Consider the following 24,483-nt stretch of genomic DNA (forward strand, 5'->3'; position numbering starts at 1 on the left):
AACAGATGACGGTACACTAAACACACAAGTATACCGCAAAACCACCCACACAGACCAAATACTCGATTTCAACAGCAATCACCCAACACAACACAATATAAGCTGCATTCGAACACTTTTCAACAGGATAAACACTCATTGTAATACGGAAGAAGCCAAAAAAACAGAACACAACTACTTATACTCCACATTTATTAAAAACAATTACCCTAGAAACTTCATAAACAAAACTATATACAAAATACAAAACAAAACACAAACCGACAAAAGCAACAAAAAACCGGACGAAATAGTAAAAATCGTCACATTACCATACATAAACGGAACATCAGAAATGACTGCCAGACTTCTTCGACCATTTAATATTAACGTCGCCCACAAACCTACACAAAAACTCAAATCATATTTCACCAAACATAAAGACAAAACAATAATTCATGGTACAACTGACGCGATCTACATGATACCATGTAAAGACTGTTCAAAGCAATACATAGGACAAACATCAAAGAAAATCGAAACAAGACTCACAGAACACAAAAACGCCATAAAACGTCGAGATCCGAACTCACTACCTGCCGAACATACCCACGGAAACAACTACACATTCTACTGGACAGAAACTAAAGTACTCGGACGCGCACAGACTAAACACGCACGCGAATTTTGGTACAGTAAAGACAGCGACACAATAAACAGACATATCGACATACCCATCATATATTCACAACTAAAGAAAAAGGACAAAAAAACTACAAACAACACCAAAACTACAGCATTACACTCTAATAATATTAACACCGATCATATTCACAATACACCAAAACCCATGGCAACGCATTTCACCCCATCCAATCACATTAATCCACCCGCTAATCCAGTTTGACGCTCAAAGCGTCTACAAGCTAAAAGCAACTGTAAATAGATAACTTCCTCATTCTGATGAAGTCTCGATTGTAAAATCGTTTTATACAATCCGGAGAAACTTTTACTTTTAAGCAACATTTAGATATATATATAAATATTGAACGCATTGCCAATGTATACAATTCACGCAATTTTGATTCTAAAATGTCTAAAATGTATTGGGTGATTTTCCAGGTTTTCAAACTGAAAAAAAACAGATCTCAGTGAATTTTCAAACATGTATTACATCTATATGATGCATCCGTTTGACGCCCATATATTGTAATAATGCCAAGTCATACTTTGAAATATTGATATATTTGTCTACAAAATGGAAATCTTAAACTGTAGAGCGAAATTTGGTTTTTTATAGACAAGAGTTATATTTGGCATCAGATTTTGATGCATATGTTGCACGTCATATAAGATATTTTGAAAAAATATTTTCTGGTAAAAAAAGATAGCCTCTCTTCTTACGTTTTTCATATATTTTATGTTAATATAAGCGCACTTGGCGAAAATCTTAGCATACTTTTAAAGATTTTGAGTACAGAAAAGAGGGTAATTTGACAACTGATTTCAAAATTTTGCACGAGCTTTTTTTGATACCAATCAGCATTTCCCTTTTATTGCGCCATTGAGGTCTCCTTGTGCTACTTCCCCTCCTCCATTTAAAATTCTTTAAAAAGGGGTTTATCGCTGCGCTACAAGTAATAAGACTTAACTTTAATTGCACATCACAAAGAATAATCTCTGTTCTTTAGTACAAGTGTCTGATTTCATGTCCTGCTTTAATATAAGGGTTTCCAATAATAATGAAGAAGAGTACAATGATGTTTTGACAAAAAGTGTCGAGGAAGGCGATGATTATGATGACTATGATGAAAATGAATGGTCAGATGATAGTGAATGGTCTGATGATGAGGACGAAAATACCACGGTAAAATGTTATTTTATCAAATTGTAAGTACACGTAGATGGTCCATGGCAATGATGTTTAAAAAACACTTGAGAAAAACGACGATTTTTTTGAGAGCAAACATGTTTCGACATTATCAGAATGCCATCTTCAGTGAAGATGGCATTCATCTTCAGTGAAGATGGCATTCTGATAATGTCGAAACATCCTCGTCGTGTTTTTAAAATTGCTGCTAATTAGAAATTATGGCAATGATGTTTATTGTTACAAAATGCCATAGAAAAGCAATGAATTTTTCTTGGCAACAAATAAAAAATTAACCAGCCAGCATGGTTTACCTATGCTTTAAAGCACGAAAATTTTGCTATCTGAGTTGTACTTTTATTGAGGAGATCTTTCAAAATGACAATGGACATTCTAAAACAGTTTGTGCATATCACTTTTAATTTATCTAACTTGCGACGTCAAAATGCATAATGAGAACTAGGAGTATTAGGTATATTTAACGTTACTTTAATTACCAAGGACAGAGTTCCCTTTTGTTGTGACGTGGTTTCTTTACAAATCTACTATTTTTGAAGGGAGTGGATATTGAAAAATTTGACTCGAATGAGAAAGTGCAGTTTCTAAAACTTTCTAAATTTATAAGAAAACTTTCTAACACTTGTCACAAAGCTAATCTGGTACCATTCAGATAATATCTTTAAAGAATTTATGCCACGAATCAACCATTTTCAGTCTAATTATCTTTGGCGTGAGCCTCAACAAAAGATTTGAATCACAACTTCTTAAATTTTTGCTTAAGTAAAATATATGCTTCATTTCTCCGAGGGGGAGGGGGGAGGAGTGGCTTATGAAAACGAATATGGCCAGTAAGAAAAATGAACTTGCTATTATAATGAATATAAATTGACCTTGTTGTCACTCCTAAAGAAAGACGAGCACCTTATCATACAAAAAATTGCCTGACCTATAAATTATCTGCGTACTAAACAATAACAGAAGTTGCAACACGTTTTTAACAAAGGTTTGTATCTCAAACCCTCCGACACCAAGCACAATTTTAAGCTACTAGGAAAAAATATAAAAGATACTAAGCAATTGTAATTTAGCTTTTGCCTTACAAATAGCCATTGAAATGGATCTATTCAATCATAATGTTCTCATGACAACTTTCTGCAATGTTCATTAGATTTTCAAATTAAGCTTTATTTGGCATACGCTTTTGGAAAATGATGTTGTTCATTCATGAATGGTTTCTCTATTGTTTGGAAATGGAGATTTTGGAGACAAATACAAAAGATTTTTTCCGAAACATCTTGTGAAACTCAACTCTTTGTAATATTGAAAGCGAAGACTCCAAAAAATAATTTGGAATAAAGAAATTTTCAGAACAATGAAAGTCTGCGGTTATCACAATAACGCCATCACTATTGGTATTACTGAAAATATTGACGGAACGCGAAGTGCAATGGGTGGTAATGAAGGCATGCCCCCCAGATAGGTTAACATGCAGAGCCTGGAGAACCTTATCAAGGACAGAAGAGTGTATTCGAGAAGCAAGAGAGGTCATAAAGAAATTCCAGAAGCCATTTGTGACACAAGTCACATGATGTAGCACTTATTACCCGTATTTTGTTAAAAGACATGCAGAGTCTATGAAATCATACAAAAATCTTATGCTGCTATAGCAGAAGGTTATTGTTGATCTTTTCGTCTTATTTGATAGAATTGTAAGCATTACAGTGATCTTTTATGTTAGACTCGTTAATAGCGAACATGCACTCATGCGAAAAGTAATGTTAGGAATAATGAAAAAGAGCTTTGCACGATTTGGCATTCCACAGAATGTTTAAGGCACATAGGAATACAGCTTGACAGTCACGAGTATGGTTGATTTACAAAAGAATATGTATATATGATTATAAAGTAATCGCATTACCTGAGCCAAGGCAATAGCTCTTACGTTTTATTTATTGACGTATTAATTAATTGAGTTGCAATTTGTATTTGTCTAGTTTCCTTTTACTTAATATAATAAACAAATTTGTACTCATAGTTTCCTAATTAATGTTTTAATGTCACTTTTGCACTAAATATTTTATTTCCTATGTCACAAAACGACTTTCATGAATAGGGGTAAAATTTAGTAGACTTGTAGAGTTGTTTTTAGAATTGCAATCTCAAAAATGTAAAAGAAATCAGAGTGCAGACTAATTTGCTGGGCAAAATCAACAAATTTCTGTAACAAAAGCAGCTATAAAGATGACAAAACATATTTTAAAAAAATCTCGTCACAAAGGCCCATACACTTGTGCAACAAACAAAAGATAAAACATACAGTTGTCCATTGAGGACTTATCAAAAAGACGAGCTTTTCCCAAGTTATGTTGTAATATGCAAAGAAGTGCTAAAGGTTTTACACTTGGCGAAAAAGTGTTAGTAAAGCCTTATTCATGCAGCTGACAGGAAAAAGCCATAAGTGCTCAATGAAGTTATTGAAAATCCATTTCAGATTTACCGTTGTCCGTAGAAATTACAAACAGATCAGAAAGGCATCTAGTAAATCCGCAAATTAACACGATTGACATAATGTGATTTTGGATGACGACTCTTGAGTAACATCTGTCGAAGAAGAAGAACCAAGCTTAAGATCATCAGCCAAAGAGACCAAAGAACCAAAAATATATATTTGTCGTTCAACATCCATTTCGAAAAATGCGAGAGTACTTCAACATGCAGTATATATCAAAAACATGGATCGATCTGTAAAACGCAATCGTGCATTTGACATTATGTTTTACGCTATATTTGAATAAAGCAAGAAAAAACTTTTCTTTAGACTTACAATAATTTAATATTTCATTCTCTAAAATGTACAACACATATAGCTAGATAGCTAAAACACAGAGAAAACCCCGCTGCTTTATTATTTTTTTTGAAACGGAAGTGAAATCGTTGAAACGGCAGATGAGACTGCGGGAGCAATTTAGGAACGAGATTATTATCTAACGAATTCAGTTATCTTCACAATTCTGTCAAGTGTAAAATGCCCCTTGCACATAGTTTATAAATGTCTCACAATTATAACCCTTTGTCTCTCAGCGTTGCCGTATGGCAACATCAAGGAAACCATTCCAAACTCAAACGACTAACAAACTTGGGAAGTAGAGGGTAAATTAGACAGGTTAAAATCATTCTAAACCATCATGGCAAAAGAAACCATAAAACAAAACGACGTATCTAAAATTCATAAAGAAATATGCACTTCGTCATTTAGTCAACGTTTATTTCTTTTAATAGATTACGGAAGTGCCGTATACTGAGGAACCTGATATATATTACGGTATTGCAGACTACAAATCTATTGAAGAAACAGAGCTCAGCTTTTTGCATGGTGATATTTTATATGTCTTGAGAGTTGGTGATGGTGGATGGTGGTATGCGAGATGTCAACGGACGTCTGACGAAGGCTGGGTTCCAGGAAGTTATTTAGAAAAACGGGATGTAGATGTGCAATAATTTTAAAAAGTCTGTGTATAGTTATATTAACATGATGTATATGCTCAACAATGGGAAAGAAGAAAAATGTACGATCAAAGAATTTTTTTTAAAACTGGTTTTAACCAATTTTTTAGTTCACACTAGGTCCACATTTTGAACAATTTGTAGCTTTAATTTGCCCATAGCTTAATTTATATCATAAGAATGAATAAATAAAACGCAGAGCTATTGTTTTTACGTAAAATTTAGTGGTTCAACTTTTTTGTCTTATGGAAAGAAGCAAAAACATTAAAATAAGACTATAAAATAGGGCAATTGCATAACAAGCATTCAAAAGATTGAAAACTTATCTTTATTAAAAAAGGAGATTCTAGGGTATGTCTATAGAATGGGTATATATTAGTAATACGACAAAAAGTTGGACAATTATTGGAACTTTTAGTTTTATGGCATTATGCTAAAATTCTGGCCATCGATCGCCACTCTATAGTTTGATAGTCATGACGAATGCACTGAACATTTTTGGTGCACAGATTGGCAATCCAAATCTTACGAATTCCAGGCAATCAATGAAATTTGGATAACAAGCAGATAGGTCAATTTTCAATCTCCCGGATGCAAGCATCGCTTTGTCGTTATATCTACAGTAATTTATACAGTATTAATTTAATTGACTTCAACTTTAATATAAACAAAAAAATAGCAAAATACATTCCCGTTCTACAAGACCATGCTGTAACTTTCATCTAAATGTAACTAAAATTAGGGCAAAATGCATATCTCGCTATAATAACTTGAACCCTTCCATCAAAAATGCAAAATTTGTTTTTCAATATTTTATTTACCAAAAGCCTCGCAATGTTATGTTTTGGTGTGTGCGTGTTTATATATGAATATTTATCAATGTGTGAAAAAAAACACAATTTAACATCAATATTTATTATTCAATTAGCTTATTGCGTGCAAGATAACTATGTCGTGTAACTGGAAACTATGAGTAGATGAAGCGAATTAAAACTTGCCAATGAGTAAGTATTTTGAGATAACCGCAAAGGCCCAAAACACGTTCAAGAGAATTATTCAAAAGATCTTAATAAAGTTATCTTTTCTTTCGTAATCACTTCTGTTTGTTTTGGTTTCTAGGTCATTCTAATCGCCAACTTAAATGCTACATTGCATGTAGTTATTCGAATGCAAAAGAAGTAAAATTACCTATAAATCTTTCATGAACATTATAAGAAAGAATGTATGACTATAAACTATAATTAAGATCTTAAAACAGGAAGATTTGACATATATAAAATTTAAAAGAAAATAGATAAAAATCAGGCATTAAAATAAGAAAATTTTACAAGGACACACTTTAAAAGCCCGACGTTCAATAGAATTATTCAAAAGATCTTAATAAAGTTATCTTTTCTTTCGTAGTCACTTCTGTTTGTTTTGGTTTCTAGGTCATTCTAATCGCCAACTTAAATGCCACATTGCATGTAGTTATTCGAATGCAAAAGAAGTAAAATTACCTATAAATCTTTCATGAACATTATAAGAAAGAATGTATGACTATAAACTATAATTAAGATCTTAAAACAGGAAGATTTAACATATATAAAATTTAAAAGAAAATAGGTAAAAATCAGGCATTAAAATAAGAAAATTTTACAAGGACACACTTTAAAAGCCGGGCGTTTACTTTTCCAATCATTATCAGTTGGCTTCCCAATAGTTACAGATATGTCACCCGGCCACTAGAGGGTGAAGGTGAATATACAGATACTTTATTACTCTACTCTAAGGTGCCGTAGTTAACTTTTTTCCATCATAAAACATGGTGTATTTTGGTATCAGTCTTGTATGAAGACATGTTAAATATAAAAACTGACCACGGACAAGTTTATAAAACTTAAATTTTTTCAAGCTAAAAATTTTCAATGTTTATTTTTATTGTTTCACAACGCAACAGTTTATTATCTATTAAAACTAAAATTATGTGTAATAATTGAAATAGATGATTTTCAATATTTTTTTCGTGGATTCTCTCCATTTTTAGTCTATATTGGGGGAATTTTTGCCTTGCATGCAAACATTTTGATAGTTTAGGGAATGTAACACAGGCTTAACATACTACTAATCTTTGGCCACGAGAATTACCACTGTACGTGTATATTGGTATCCTTGGCAATATTAATGGTTGTGCCCACTGGTAGTGCCTGAATCCGTTTAAGAGACTGGTTTGGCGGAATTTACTTCAATGTCTCGGTCTCAAATTCACTATCACTTTGAGGTTGTTTTAAGTATTTGTGCATGCGAAAATGTATACTATTTACATACTCATCTATCTAAGCATGAGATGTCTTTTTATGAAGAACAAACTTATCCATGCTGTTGTCCAAAATTTCATATGTCACTAATGTCAGACATCAGAATTGTTTTGTATTATGAAATTTATAATATAAATATCAAAGTAATCGAATTGCATATACTGTTAAATGAAATATAGTGTTGTACCTGAATCTGAAATAATCTGTGTTTAAGTCTATAAATTTAGATTGTCTCTGTCCTATCCATTCAAAAATAATTCCTTGTTGAATGTTAATAATCGCTCACGCGTCTTATTCTATTAAAGAACTTAAATAGTTGGAATGTTACTAAAAAATACAAAAAATAGCATAATATTTTATCCAACAACTATAAAAAGAATAATGACCTTATGTAACAATATTTGAATATTAACTTTCCACAATTCTTTTTTCTGAACAAAACAAGTCTACTCAAAAGTAGAGAGTCTTGCGTCACATGTCACGGGCTTGTGACCGATATAGCAGAGTTACAATATGAAAGGTATATCATAGACTAATCAACTGAATATTCCTATTTATTCAACATTGGTATTAGATTCATTCTTTTCCTGTGGGAAGCGTGATGCTTTCACTGAAGGTCATGATGTATTGTCTAACATTAACACCGGATTATGTTACTATATTTTTAATATGGAATTCGAGCTTTGTCCATGTGAACTGTTTAACATGCTTGCACAAAAACAAACAGTAATATTCAGTTTATTTGTCTAAGTCACCTTTTAACTCTACTATACGGGTCACAAGCCAGGGACTTGTAAGGCAAGATCTCTACTTTTGAGTAGACCTGTCTCGTTAACAAGGAAGAGTAGTGGAAGGCCTATATTCAAATGTTGTTAGATAAGGTCATTATTGTTTATAGTTGTTGGATATAGCATTGTGCTATTTTTTTGGATTATTAAAGAAGTATTGTTGATGCACTTAACTGCATTATATTCATATAACTGGAGTCAAATGATGAAGCATATGGTTTAGCGCATTTTACTAATAAGCACATTGGGCCTCTACCTCTACATATCTACCTTACATATCAACCTTTACAGGGTAGAACGATAAGAAAAAATAATAAATCATATTCCAATTCTTTTTCTAGAGGACACATATTTCATTAACAAGGACACATTTTTAATTTACAAGCACACAAAGTGTATAAAAAACACACTTCTTTTAATGCCTGATAAAAATGTATATAATTACTTAAGATCCTATCAGTATATTTTAAGATCCTATATCAGTCTATCATATGTTAACTAACAAGATTCTAAAATCGATTTTATAGAAAATCTCATTGGCTCCTTCAAACTATATTATTTGTACCTTTTACTAGTTGATACAAATAAGACTCATGACTTTTGTTTGCCAAATACAAAAACGAGCGGGAAATGCTGCGAAAGTTCTGCCCATGTTCGGAGCTAATAATTTGTCCAAATTCCTCATTGTAGTAGATGCGATGACGATAATAATTGTGAAGGGAGGCATTAAATATCATACTAGAATGTTACATGTTTGTAGATGTTGATTGTCCAGGTTAGTAGAGTCCTGAGAAGGACTGTTTTTGTTGTTGTTGTTGACTGACGTTTCGACAACCTTATCGGTAGTCATCTTCAGAGTCAAATAAAGAATATAGTCAGGTTAGCCGTATTTATTATCTGGTTCTTACGTCATTGTATTGTGTGTAGGAAATGTGTGTGTGTCAATTGTGTATTGTCATCGTGGATTAGTTTGAAGTGTTATGTTTTTAGTTGCTCGTTTCTTTGTATTGTGAATAAGTCGTTTGTAAGGTGCCGGTAATTGCTGTGATTTGTTCAGGGAGGTTTGTTCAAAGTTGGTATACTAACTTTCTAACGTAAGCCGTTGTCTAGAGTCAGTGCTGTAAGTAATGCATTTTGCTGAGTACCAGTCGATGTTGTGCTTTGTTAGTCGTTGATGTTCGGCAATGTGATTAGTTTTGTCTTCTTTCTTTGTAGCTTGTTTGTGTTCAGTAAGTCTTATGTTTAAGTTCCTGCCAGTTTCCCCAATATAGGAGGCGTGGCAGTCGGAGCAGTTTATTTTGTAAACTGCACCTTGTCGTTCGTTGGGTTGTTCTTTGTCCTTTACGTTGTGATTGGTTTATGTGCAACACGTATGTCGTATGGCAGTAAGATAGACGAGTTCCTTTCTCACTATCAACCTTTATCTACCCACTTTTCCCACTGACAACCATCGGAATGAGAATTAATTTTTTTTCCATGGTTTTTTTCTTTTTGTGCCGGGTTTCTATATATTTCTATAAAAAAGGCGTATCTCGTTCTCGATGAAAAGAATGAGATCTGGTCTCAAATCTGGGGCTGGGATGATAGATAGTGGCCAAAGCGTTCAGTTTATAGAATGCTGTATATACAGTGTACAACAGCAAAATGTGTTTGGTAACTCTCTGGTGAAAAACTGAATATGTAAAATCGTCTGATGTATAAAAAAATCGTTTGAAACCTTCAAATAAATAGCACTAATATAGCACTAATACCAGTAGGCCGTTGCATTTAAAAATGCTAAAAAACTGTTTGTAAGAATGCGCATTTATAACGCATTGTTTTGCGAATGGCAATTATGCAATAGCTTATAATCAAAATGCAAAACAAAGCCAATACGTCTCAAATTCTACATTTTAACCCACTTTACATCTCCCGCTTGGTATATTTTCGTAGTAAACATTCTACGCTTTACTGGCCGGAGTAATGGCGGCCGTTAAATTTCCGGTATGCGCAAAGCAATCTGCGCGACACGCTTACATCCAAGGTCACTGACACGAGTTGCCCTTCTATATATTCTCGATTGTATGGCTAAACGGTAATAAAGCAATTTTCTCCAATAGTTTTGAGGTTAGTCATTTTCGTTTCGTAAGTGTGGGTTTTTGTTGTGATTACTGTGTTGTTGTTCCTCTCCTACTGCAATCACAGTGAGACAGTTGAAATAAAAATCGTAAACACAGCATTCAGAATTTTGATATTTTTCACTTTTGTTATTATTGAAATGTGTTTGATTAATTATAGATGCTTTACAGCTGTTAAATGTGTTAAAGCAAAAAATATAGAGTTTAGTATTCATACATTATGATAAAATCAGGAATGCCATGGGGGAAGGTTAGATTCTAATAAAGAGGGTACGATTACTGTTTTATAGTGGCTCTACATTTCAATATTTTTTGTAAGAACATTAATGAAGTAAAAATTTAATTTAAAGTCAATGTGAGCCAGTATATAATAGCCATTTAAATGCTACATTTTATATTATTTATAGAATGCAGCTCTATTACCAAGAAAATGAAAATTTAATGATGCTTGGCAACTTAGATGTTCTTTTTATAGACAATAAAAAAATAGTTCACACAGAGCATCTGAGAAATGAAGTCCAATACAACTTGCATGGAAGAACTGTCCAAATTTATCATATCCAAGCCAGTCATCATTGTATGCCAACATTTTTATCTCTTAAAGTAAATGGTTTGAGCCCGGGAGTATCGTTACATGTTTGTAAATGATGATCGTCCAGGTTAATAAAGTCCTGAGAAGGACTGTTTTTGTTGTTGTCGAAACGTCAGTCAACAACAACAAAAACAGTCCTTCTCAGGACTTTATTAACCTGGACGATCATCATTTACAAATATTTGTATCTCTTCCTCTAAAATATGCAAAAGTGGACGTAGATGCAACTCAAAATAATGTTTGTAGTAAAATCATCAGAGAAGGTCTTTGGTAAAGAAATGAAAGGCTGTATTCTTGAATGAAATTACATTCTGTTTATAAAAAAGGCATAGAGGTCAAATAAAGGAAACAATGCTTACTTTAATAGGTCATCATAGCATGATCTAAGTAGGTTGGATAATATTTTTTGTCTCGCGCAGAAAACATTGAAATTGACAAATAATTAAAAAATATTGATATGATTACAAAATAATGTTTTCTTCCATGCACTCTGCAAACTAAATGAAAAGTAAAAGACTTAACCAATGTTTAGCTATGCAAATTTTTGATGTAGTATAAATGTCAAATATGTTGCAATATTGATCAATTACAATTAACATAGGTGAATGGTACTGGCTTTTCAATGAAGTGGAGAATAAATTTACTTTAAAATACTCAACTTTGAATAGCAAAAGATTAATGCTTACTATTCCACCCAGTAAACACCTAATATTTTCATACCTTTATTTTATGTTGGTGCAAAATAAATGTTAGCTACTTACCACACAAACAAGTACCCCACAGTTATAACCGTCTGATTGTCTAAAGTGTGAAGGCTGTATACATTCCCACAGACTGCTTTCCCAACCTATCTTAACATTTGCAACTTTGCTGTTAGAAGTTATTAAACGTTAGTGTACTACATGCTAACAGAGTTGCCACAACTGAGTTGCCACGATGTTGAATCAATTATTTAGAATAATTTTTGCTTTACTGTTTTTAAATTTTACTAAATATTGACTTAATATTTGTTATTAACGATCAGTGACGCTGCAGCGTCGGTAATTTGGTGGGGGTTATTCATATGTATATTCGTAGTCACTGCTTGTAAAAAACAATTGATTTCAAAAGAAAGTAAGCGGACAAAACACGCATGTTTTACTATTTTCCCCTCCCGACTATCGACGCTACGTTCATCCAACGGAGGTCGTTTGTATAAACAATAAACTACATTTTTTATTGTTATATCGCGGCTATCTAGAAAGAACATTTCAATAATTTTGTTTCACTTCTTGCTTAATTACTTAAAAAAGGTACATTTATATTTACTTACAGTGTCAGCAAGCCACCCTGGCACAAATGAAGGTACTTCATCTTTCATTAGTTTTTTAACAGACGCACTCAGAGTCCCTGGCTGCAAAGTGCTCCACAAGTCGTATAGTGTGACCTTGACTGGTCCAATCTCCAGCACAGCATCACTGGCTTTCATTTGCAATTTGCCCGAATTCAAAATGGAAACTGGGTCACATTTCTGTAAACATGAGTCAACCTCCTGTAAGGTAAACAAGCCATAACATGAGCTGTATCTTAGTTGTTAGTTTTAATTAGCTACACAATGCATATTTGTAATCAAGATATCGTTTAGTGACATACGTCACTAAGTCCTATATTGTTAACTCTTTCATGATATTACATTGTTTGACAATTCTTACCATATAGAGAAAGGATTGCGATGTTCAACTGGTCCACTTGAAGTTTTTTCAGTTGAATGCTTATCAGCGAAATGATCAATATCACTCTTTGTTGCATGCAAATTCCAGGTGAAAACCATCTGCGGAAGTTGCATTTTGAAGGACACTTCCATCCTTGGCAAGGAAAGTGAGATTTCTTGAAGAATCTATTTTTTCTAATAGTAGCTTCTTAAGTTTGAATGTATTAGACTGTGTTGAGGCTGTTTCTTTATTCCCAACGCAGTTTAATGGCAGTTCGTCTGTGTTATCTATTCCTTACGGTGGCCGGTACGGGTCACCAGAAAAATAATTTAGAAAACATAACAAACAATAAGTAAACATCACTCAACATCATACTACATATTTCAAAATACTCACTACATATTTTAAATTACTCACTACACATTTCAAAATACTCACTACACAATTCAAAATACTCACTGCACATTTCAAAATACTCACTACACATTTCAAAATACTCACTACACATTTCAAAATACTAACTACACATTTCAAAATACTCACTACACATTAGAAAATACTCACTACACATTTCAAAATACTCACTACACATTTCAAAATACTCGCTACACATTTCAAAATACTCAATACACATTTCAAAATACTCACTACACATTCGTCCCAGTCTTACCCTGGTCTGGCCTGCCCACGGTCATCATTAGTTTCCATCTACGAAACTGACATGACATCATAAAGTAAGCATATTAAATATATAATTCCGCATTTCACAAGACAAACAAAATGGGACATTGGGATAATAGCATGAACATATTGGTTGAACTCTAATCAGAAATACTTCCAGGGTTTTGCTGGACTTGGTCGGGCAACAACATTAGTAGACGATCTAAATATCGCCAGCAAATGTATTTGCAGTGGCTTTCGACACATGTCCGTACTTTAATAGCAAAAATTTGAGTATAGAATTTGCATTCGCTATGTCGCGTACGTACTTGTGTGATGCGTTACAAAAAATAACAAGGAAACCAAAGAGGAAATTTAAACATAATGCTATAATTTGTTGCACAAGAAACGCCAAAGAAAATGAAAACTTCGGTAATTTCGAGTAAAAGCAATAAATTTAGAACTTCAATACCAGTCACGTCAATAAGTGCATTATTTAAACTGACTGTCGATTATCACCAATACAATTACAATTACATGCATTCTGTAGATTGACCACTCATGTTGTGTTTTCTAACTAAGACCAAGAAATCCCTGGAAGAAATATTACTAATAGTTCATGTACGCGTATCGCATATTTTGATGCAATTGTGGCGATATGTTTGTCTATGTGCCGAATTTCACATAGACAAAATATCGTCACAATAGCATCAAAATATCCTTACGCGTACTGAACTATTAGTAATATCGGAAGCGTATATTTATATTAGCTTTCTGACATCACGTCAATTTCGTATATGTAAACTAATGACGACCGTGGGCAGGCCAGACCAGGGTAAGACTGGGACGAATGTGTAGTGAGTATTTTGAAATGTGTAGCGAGTATTTTGAAATGTGTAGCGAGTATTTTGAAATGTGTAGCGAGTATTTTGAAATGTGTAGCGAGTATTTTGAAATGCGTAGCGAGAATTTATAAATGTGTAGTGAGTATTTTGAAATGTGTAGTGAGTATTTTGAAATGTGTAGTGAGTATTCTGTAATGTGTAGTGAGCAGGGGCGGATCTAGAGTATGTCAAATCCGTCGCGCGACTGATGTTTGAAACTCAAAAATTACCTATTCATATTATTTAAAAATTCATTAATTATTCTTACTTTATTATCGCATTTACTTCGTGATAAAAATCCAGCTTTATTTATTATTGAAAACTAATGACTAATCCAATGAATATCTCCTTGGTAACCAGATCAGTTGAATTTTAATTGACCTGGAATAACCGACTGATAAGCGGGGTGGCTTGACTGGTTCGACTTATAAAGGAGTCTAAGAACGCCAGAAACGCTATTTTATTGGTCAATGGCCAGATCAGTGGACAGTCTGGAATAATCTCGACCGATAATAGGGGTGGCCGGACCTATAAGGGAGTCCACTTGCTATCGTGTAATTGGTTCGTTTAAATTTTGTCTTACTGTGATTGGTTTGACCTATTTCGACTGATAGCCAACTGAACTAACATAGTCAAGCTCACTGTCTGAATTGAATGTTTGATCGTTTCATAATAATTTTCTAAAGCATGATAGAAACTAAACTACAATCAGATGGAATTTATGGAAATCTTTACAAATTCATATGTTGACATGAATGCTGCTTTACCAAACTGGGAATTTTTTCAAGAGGGCGAAAAATTTATGGATGAATTGTAAATGCTTGGCAAAGACGATCTCGCGAGCGACATTTCAGTCATTGATGTTCAAAAGAAAGCCAACATTGTTTTGAGTTTTATCAGCAGAAATTTACATCCAAAATCGTAAGTAAAGGACAAGTGAAGTGTATGCATGAATGCAATATATCAAAGTCAATTTATGCGAGTGTGTGATGCGATTTATGTTAATATGGCGTATGGTAAGCAGATCGATGCTTCTAAAATTGTTGTTGCCGAAGGACTTTTAGCTATGATTTCTTTAGTGCTTAGGGAATCGTGACCGTATATGGCAGCGAAATCCTACATTCCTGCAAATATATTTCAATGGCCAAAAAATCTGTAGCCATAAGGCGCCATACTGTTATTTACTTTATCATAAACAAATGTTTGGGGCTTTTCAGTTTATGATCATTGATCATTCAATCATTAGACAGTTATACTACATATTGTTTAAGATTTGAGAAAACTAACATTGATTACATGAGAAGCTGTTTACTATAACCTGGTTACATTCTGTTTGTAATTGATAATACAATGCTACTAGTGATTGCTATATAGCACACCTTGAAGAAGATAATAGTCAAGTGAAATGCCTAATAAACATTTATGGCATTCAGCTGTCCTTATCTGCAAATTTTCACTCTGATAATTTTTGCTTAAGCTTTGGCAGAAAAAAATTTTGAGTTTTTCTTCAAAAGGTGAATTTGCTAATACTGATGTGGAGATGGGTAAAGGGTTACAATAAACTTGCATGGTTTGAAGTCTGAGCTTTTCTATGTCTATGAACTGTCACTTGTAGTACCAAATTTCTAACTTAACTCATTACATAGAGGTTTAAATGGGGTCTCTAGGGGGGTCTATGCCTGACAACTTGGTAGAAATTTTTATAGGCTATATCTGTTTTTGAATATAGCATTATTGTAAAATAAATTTTACGTTCCTAGACATGCTAATGAGCCATATATTTGGCATAATAATGAGCCTAAATATTTGGCAAAACATTCAAGTATTGTTCACTTCATTTTTTTTTTTGAAAAAAAACGTAACCAAAATGTGTTGTATTTATGCAAAAACGATGCCCACAAAATACATTTTGTAATGCTCTGAAACGCTGAAAATGGCATTTTTAAGGCTCTGAAATTCAAAATTTCTCAGGAGAGATAGCCTCAGACCCCCCTCAGGTGCGGAGCGCCTCCGATGTTTTATGACTGATGTTTGAAAAATACTAGATCCGCCCCCTGGTAGTGAGTATTTTGAAATGTGTAGTGAGTATTTTGAAATGTGTAGTGAGTATTTTGAAATGTGTAGTATGATTTTGAGTGATGTTTTCTTATTGTTTGTTATGTTTTTTAAATTATTTTTCTGGTGACCCGTACCGGCCACCGTAATTCCTCGAGTGGTTACTAAACTTCAGTGTCAAGAGTAAATAAACACGCTGTCAAGATCGCTGTTCTTTGTCTCGATGTTGCTCTTTCTATCTACTTCACTACCGTTACCGTCATGTGCTGAAAGCCCAACATGTTTGACCGCCTTAATGTTTTCTTGTACGGTTGACAGATGCTCTTTATCAAGAGTAATGAACACGCTATTTTTGTACAATACAGGCAATTGCAAAAAGCCCCACTCGCCAAAGAAATTGAAAATAGCATAGAAGTGTTTGCAGGGATACTGATTTTTTTCCAATTGTCACACTCACAGCTTGGTTGATTTAAATCTACGGAGTGTAACTTGTTACAATCGTGGCTGCTTCTTACAATAAATTCCCCCTTTTCATGGTTTATACATCTTATATCTTGCTGCTTGTACTTAAGTGCGGCAAAGTCACTTTTCAGGCAGTGTTTTACAAACTGAGGTGGAAGATTGTGCAAGTATTCTGGAATGGCTTGATTGTATCTTCTGTAGCAACTGCTAAGTCTTAAATTTGTATCCATGTATCGCTGATATGAGTCAGGTATGAACGACTCAACGAGCATTGCTGCGATTCCGTAGACAGATTTATCGATAGACTGAGGCAGATAGCTGTACTTAAAAACATGATTTGTCTGTCTACTGTCTTTAGATTCGCACTCAAATCACTTGACTCTGCAATGCTGCCTTTCCTCATTTCAACGTTCGCTTTGTTTTTCGTTCTTACAGGCGTCTCTCCTCTTTCTTTCCTTTTAAAGATAGGATTCCCAAGCTCCTGAGATCTGGTGTTGTATACTCATTTAAGTGTCGATGCTACTCTGCATCGTATGTGGGTCAAACCACGCGTCATTTACACACCAGAATATCGGAACACTTGGGAATCTCTCCCTTAACAAGGAAACCTTCCTTATGTCCACCGCCATCTGCAGTTCTTTCCCATATAAGAAACACATATCACTCTGCCGATATTAATGACTACTCAATTCTCTCTTCCTCCTCCGACAATTATGACCTTATGATTTATGAAAGCCTTCTTATATCCAAACTTACAACCTCTCTTAACACCCAAGGCAACTCAATCCCCCTTCACCTTCTTTAATATACCGTCATTCTCACTTAATTCCGTCATCTAAACTTCCTACTCCCCTCAGATGTAATTTAACACCCTGTAATATATGCTTGTATTTAAAACCTCATGCATATAATTTATCTCAAATAATCTGAAGATGTCGTAAGTTAAAGACGAAACGTTATTAATAAATATTTCTTTATTTTACTATTGTGATGGCTTTTTTGAATGTCTTATGTTGGGTTCTTATGTTCATATTGAAAATTCCCTTCCCATAGTGTTGTCATTATTTGTAATGAAAGTGAAAAGTGTTTTCAGCAAATGCTTGCAAGTAATTCAGGAAGGATTCCTCACAACATAGGCATACCTGAGGCTATAGCAACAACTGTGTTGGGAACTTTAAATGTGTCTTCTCTTTTTCCAGAACTAGAGGACCATATATATGATTCGACAGTAGACGACAATCATGCTTATTCACTAATGTTTATCCACTATTCACTTAGAGACGACACAGAACATATCTGGCGATAAAGTCCGCAAAAAGCTCAACAAATTGTTTTTTTTAATTTAAGCATCAATGAGTGAAGAATAGGAAAATTAAACCAGATTCACCAATAGATCAACAAAAAATCACCCATATCACTGATTATTTATATACATAACACGTATATCTTTAACGCAAAACTAAGCTTATATCGACGGCACGTTCTTGTAGCGTTTTATGTAATTTATATTATTAATGTAATTATAATGAAAATATTTCGATGTAAGTAATATATAACTATGTTTTTACCTCTAAAGCACTCAAGACTTTAGTCATGTTCACCCGACTCGGCGTTCAATGGTTTACTTCCATCAACTCTTTTTACGCCGTATTTACTGTTTTTGTGCCAAAGTAAACATAATTTTTCGTCCAAAACCGTTCTTTTATAGTCCTGTCATCATAATTAATCTTTTTTGTGCCGAAAGTAAAACATCTGATCCAAAAAATGCGAGAATCGCAGTTAGTTATATAAAACGTATGTAACAGAACTGAAAAAGTGGACATTTCGTTTATAATGCCAAAACTTCAATCCTGTTTTTGTTTGTAAAACTCAGCATACTTTTCTGTTATTTGTCAATGTATGAAATCGTAATTTTCGAAATAGTTTCCCTGACGCAAAAAAGACCCTGCCACATTGTACTTAGTGCGTAAATATCAAAAAGAAACGATCAGCCAAAATAGTACCCATGATTTGGAGCAGAATTTGTTATGTTTGCTGACAACATGCAGGGAAAATCAAGGAGCAAAGATGACTGGAAGATGTTTATTGGCCAGGTGGAGTCTTAAAAAAATGATAATGCTGAAAAGATAACTGTCTTCCCTATCCAGAAATATTTAATTTCATCAAGGTCACGTTCTATGGATGTAGACAATAGATTCACTAAGGATGCCTTGAATGCTTTAAAGTTAAAGTTCAAGAACAAAAGAAAGAACCTTATTGAAATGTCAATTCACAAACATGTAAAAGGGGATGACCATAAAGTTTGTGTCTATGTAAACATTGGTACTGAGATTTATTTCTTCATTATTTCAGTTTTTGTTTTAAGAAACAGTTTGAGTTTATTTACCTATTGGAGTACAGAATAGGGATTTGTCATTTGCATTGTTTTCTGCTTTTTTTTTAAAGAAAACTTCTTTTACTTTTCAAAGTTTTTCTTTAATTCTTTGCTTTTTAATTCTTTTCATGAGTTGGATGGGATTAAGCTTCTACCATAAAAGTGCACAAAATGTGTTTAATTCATTTGGTTTTATTGCCTTACTCGACTTATCTACATGCACTTCATTATTTTTTATGAGCACAACACTAGATGTGGAAAAAATCAGAGGAAAAAATCCAACTGTTTATGAAATTTATTATTGAGGTGAAAACTATATTAATCATTCAAATTGTGCACTTACATGGCAAATATAGGAAAGACAAAACAAAGAGAAAAAGAAGGGTAGAAGTATTAAAACCACAATTGAATTATAAACACCATTGCAAGCACAATTTTTCGATGATTATTTGCATTTTGCTCAATTCATATACCAATACACAAAGTCAAAGTATGCTACAACTTTACGAGTATTTGATGCAGTTCCACTTCAGAACACCACAAAAAGTTTACTTAGTGATTTCTATACAATATTATTTGTTTTCATTGATCAAACTTATGCAACATTGAGTCTTTTTAAATTTAAGATGAAATATAATAAAAGAAAATAGTATAAATATCATTTATTTTTATAAAGCAACTGCCAATAAGTACAAATCCTACAATTGTGGCGAAAAGGCCATTGCCAATTGCATGAAAAAAAAAGCAAAAAAGTAATGAAACGAAAAAAGCTAACTTTTCTGTCGTAAACCGTGGAGATGAAACGTGATTTACTTTTTTCTATAGACTAATGAGTTAAATCGAGCAAACAAGTTTGACACTGATAATAAAACGACGCATATTTGCATTCGTATTTAGCCGACAAATAGCTCCCTTCGTCGATAGTTATAAAAAGAATGCTCGTAGGAGCCGATAACTAGCATCCACAGTTGACTTGCTGTTATGAATTTTAGGTTTTTACCTTGATTTTCATCGTAAAATTGCTTGCATAATGCCAAATACACGCATAGTTTTTTCCTCGCTCTTCCTTCGGGGAAGAGTAAGAAATTGTTAAATTTTCGGAAAAGCAGTCATTTTCGGTAAATCTCAGCGGCTGAGGTCGAAATCCGCCATGTGTAGCAACGTGCACCTTGTCGAGCAATAGCTTGTTTTGCAATTAGTTTATTTCTCAATGTTGAGCAATGCAGGCGGTTGGTTTGAGGAGTCTTTATTATGTTAACTTGGAAAAAATTTCTCTCGACACAGGCTGATGAGTGAGGTAAACAAGAAGGTTGCACATAAAATTTTCCAAAAGTTCAAAGTATTTACTTCCTTTGCCATCCTTAATAACTCTGATCTCATCCCAAAACTGATTTAGGGAGTTAGCCATGCCTTTAAGAGAATCTGTGGCATATAACAATTGCCTCCACTGATCATCAAGTTCATCCAACTTATCTTCAGACACTAAAGACGGAAAATGGTGTGCTAATACCGCTATCGAGTTTAGTGATCGCCTCGTGGACAATACGTCTGATCTGAAGGGTTGACAGCTGATAGCAAAGCTAGAACTCCATCACTTTTGAAAGAAAACCTCTTTTTTACTTGGTTACATAACTCAACGAGGAAGTTACGACAATCGCTTCTGAAACGTTGTTCTGGGTTACCCAAAGATTGTTGAGTGCACAGGCCTATGCATTTTCCTCCGAGATTAATATCATTGAGAGGCTTGTATAGCTTTACATCGTTTGGATTAATCTCGTCCAACGGTGTTTCTCGTACTACTTTGTCTTTGATGAAAAAGGCTAAAACGCTTCTATACTCATCTGATATAGAACTGTACAGAGTGTGCAGCTTGAAATCTTGAGCCTAAAATCCAACATTTAATCTATTAACTTTTGATAATATGTAATTTAGGAATGCCATAATATGCTTGGTTCAATTTGTCGTCATGGTTTCATAGATCTTGACAGCCCCGTCTATACGATCAGATTGAAAAAAAGTTTTAATGCATCCCATTGCTCTAAAATTCTTGCAACAACTTGGCCTCGGGAGAGCCACCTTGTCTGTGAATGTTTGAAAACTTTATGACGAGGTGCTTTCATAATATCTTGAGACGGAACTGGTGTTTTTGCTTACTGCTACGGCAAAAACAGCAGTAGACGTCTTTCATAAATCCTTCTAACCAAGAAGGTAGGCGACTACTTGCATGGTGCGCACAGAGAGCAAAGGAGTGACAAAGACAACCAAATACAAATACCCCAGGTACATCTTCTTTTGAAAGAGCATGGAATCCTCCATTTCCACCCATCAATGTCGAGCAAATGTCGCTAGCAAAATTCTTCAAAAAAAGTTTTTAACAGCCGCATACAATCCATCAGCGGAGCCATTTTCTACTTCAAGGGTAGTCAATAAAGCATCAGTCACTTTCCTTTCATGGTAAAATCTGACAACAACAGCAAGAATTCGGGAGACCGAAACATCTGTGGATTCGTCTACGATCAGAGAAAATTTGTTCTTTTGACAGATTGCTGATAGCGACTCGACTTTCTCTCGCGCAATTCCTTCTTGAATAACATATGATGTCTTTGTTCTTTTCAACTGCAATTTCTGCACAATTTTGCTGTCTTGAAACATTTTTTCATTAACTCACTGAGATCATCGGCCTGAATGAAATGCGTTCGGTGCTCAGCTAAAAAACCTGCACAAAAACTTCGGCTTTTGCTGTCATTTCGTCAACATTTGGCCCTGTTTGCTTTTTGAAAAACTTGCCTACGTGCAAAGTGTTTTGCTAGGCTTTAAATGCATCATTATGTTTTTTTTGGCTTCATGCTTCATCAAAGCCGACTTGTTGGGACCGTTGAATGTATGTTCACAAACTTTGCCTCTTACTGTGAATTTACTTCCGGGGTCTTTTGAAATCCAGTCTTGTATTTCTGGATCTTTTAACCATGCATCCTTAAACGATTGCTTGTACCATTTTCTATTTCATTCTGATCACTTGATGCGCGTATGACAGATTTTATAGCTAATACCATTTATTATTTCAGGTTTTCCAGTAGCTTGATTACCCAATACTGTTTTGCTTTTCGACTGTTATTCATGATGGAATGTTGGCTCACAATTTTACCCCTAATGAGAGAGACAATATTACGTATAAAATATACAAACAAAATATCCTAAGATTTTACGATATTTTCACCAAAAACGCCCAACATCCCAAGCTTGATGGCAACACTGCTATTAAACTAACTGAATATACAAAGGAGCCTGGGAAATGTTTCAAAAACATGGATGCCAATAGGAAATTTTGGTTGAAAAACTTCCACATGAAAATTTATTTTTATCATTCACTCCCTCCTGATTTAACTAATTTGTCATATAATTATGTTTCTATATTTAGTGCCAAACCAGACTCAACAACGAAGTTTTCAATTGAACGATCTGCTTTAGCCTTTTATGAAATACACGCATAATAATAATAAGAAAATCTGTGGTAAAGAAACTTTTGTCAAGGAATATAAACGGCATTCTGTGGGATGGAAAATGTCTTCAAGATGTCAAAGTATGAACACTCCGCTCGCTCACTTATCTTTATCGATTAACTCAACAAAAATGGATGAACAATGTGCGTAAAAGAGCCAAAAATTTTTTGCCAAGCTAAATCTTGACGAAGTATAAAGATTGTACTGGCTGGTGTCTTATAAGTAAAGCAGAATGCTTGATAAATCTTGACAAAGTATAAGTGTGAAGTTTGTAGTCATTAAATTTTAAATGAACTTTGCTAGGATACAGAGTGATACTGGCTGGTGTCTTATCAGTATATAAACTAAAATGAAATTCTGGAAGTTTTTACTTTGGGCATATTAAAAAATATCTTGAACTTGGTGAGCTAGAATAAAGAACAATGCAATATTCAAAATGCTATGCTATTATTAATAAACATGTAAAGCTGTTGTTGGATGTAAATAGTTTGAGCTAAAATGGCATATAACAACAGGATTGTAAACTATTCACCACAACTGTAGACCTACTGCTGAACAGAACTACATTGATTTTTATTAAAATTATAACAAAATAAACAATTGTTTGTTAATTTCTCAGACATAACATTGTATATTGCTTGCATACAAGCAAAAATGTTGAACTAGTAGTTTCCAATATCTTACAAGGTTTATAAATATTAAGGTGCATTATATGTAATAATTTGACATTGTTTAATGTGATAAGAATCAAACTTGGGTAAAATAACTTCTTTTAAAGAATAAAAAAACCAACAAAGAGATTTTTGTAGGACCACATGTCTGCACAGGTTCATCTACCCACTTTGCAATTGAAAACTTTTTATGATTTGAAATTTTAAAATTTATTTGAGTTATTCAATTTATTTATTTCCAGTTCATCTTTATCAGACACTAGAAAGTTCTTACAATCCATTTCTCTTTCTTGTGCCTTCAACTTCATTGTAACTATACCAGTGGCGTGCGGTGACCGAATTTAATAGGCAAGCGCTGGGGGTGAGGTTCGCGGCATAGCAACCTATCTAGGGGGTCTGGGGGCATGCTCCCCCAGAAAATTTTTGGATTTTGAAGGCTACTGGAGCGCATTTCCCGCGATTTCTGGGAGTACTTTGTCGAAAAAAATGTATCTCTCATGACTGAAACAGTATTGAAAAAATCTAAAAAATTCAAAAACTTTTATAGAGTATATATTACAATTACGGTTTAAGAGTATTACATGTGGTATTGTGATATAAAGTCGTTTTAAGTAAATGGCTACGCGTGTATTTCTATTGTAGTGAAGAAGTAACAGAACGAAATAGTCCAAAATCCTACAACAGATTTACTTAAATGTAAATTCCATCCGTCTTTCCTTTGCGCAAAACTCCTTTATAACGTCCTCATAGAATCGTGGCTTCCCCTGCAAACTTACCAACATCTCCCTCTCGATTGAAATTGTAGCCAATGCAGAAAGTCGCTCTTGCCCTTGTGTACTGCGAAGATACGCTTTGATACGCTTGAGAGCCGAAAATGATCTTTCTGCAGAGGAGGACGTATTTGGCATAGTAAGAATGAGCTGACACAATCGGTACACCTCTGGAAAACAGGCTTTCAAGTCAAGTTCGATTATTTTGATATCATATCAAGAACAGGTTTCGATTTGAGCTCGGCAGATGCGTATACAACGATTAGTTC

The 24,483-nt window shown here is 34.0% G+C and overlaps 1 protein-coding gene across 2 annotated transcripts in view; it reads left to right on the forward strand.

The window, feature by feature from the left end:
• LOC124445716 (guanine nucleotide exchange factor DBS-like) overlaps positions 1–5,573 on the forward strand; it is a 47,654-nt gene extending 42,081 nt beyond the window's left edge. For both annotated transcript variants that reach the window (XM_046996462.1, XM_046996463.1), the window contains 2 exons: positions 1,708–1,846; positions 5,129–5,573. In XM_046996462.1, coding sequence (XP_046852418.1) covers positions 1,708–1,846; positions 5,129–5,347 — 358 coding nt within the window. In that variant the 3' untranslated portion in view covers positions 5,348–5,573. The remainder of the gene's footprint in view (positions 1–1,707; positions 1,847–5,128) is intronic.
• Positions 5,574–24,483: the final 18,910 nt, after the last annotated feature.

Source organism: Xenia sp. Carnegie-2017, unplaced genomic scaffold (genome assembly GCF_021976095.1).
Source record: "Xenia sp. Carnegie-2017 unplaced genomic scaffold, XeniaSp_v1 HiC_scaffold_22, whole genome shotgun sequence".
In the NCBI taxonomy this organism is placed as follows: Eukaryota; Metazoa; Cnidaria; class Anthozoa; order Malacalcyonacea; family Xeniidae; genus Xenia; species Xenia sp. Carnegie-2017.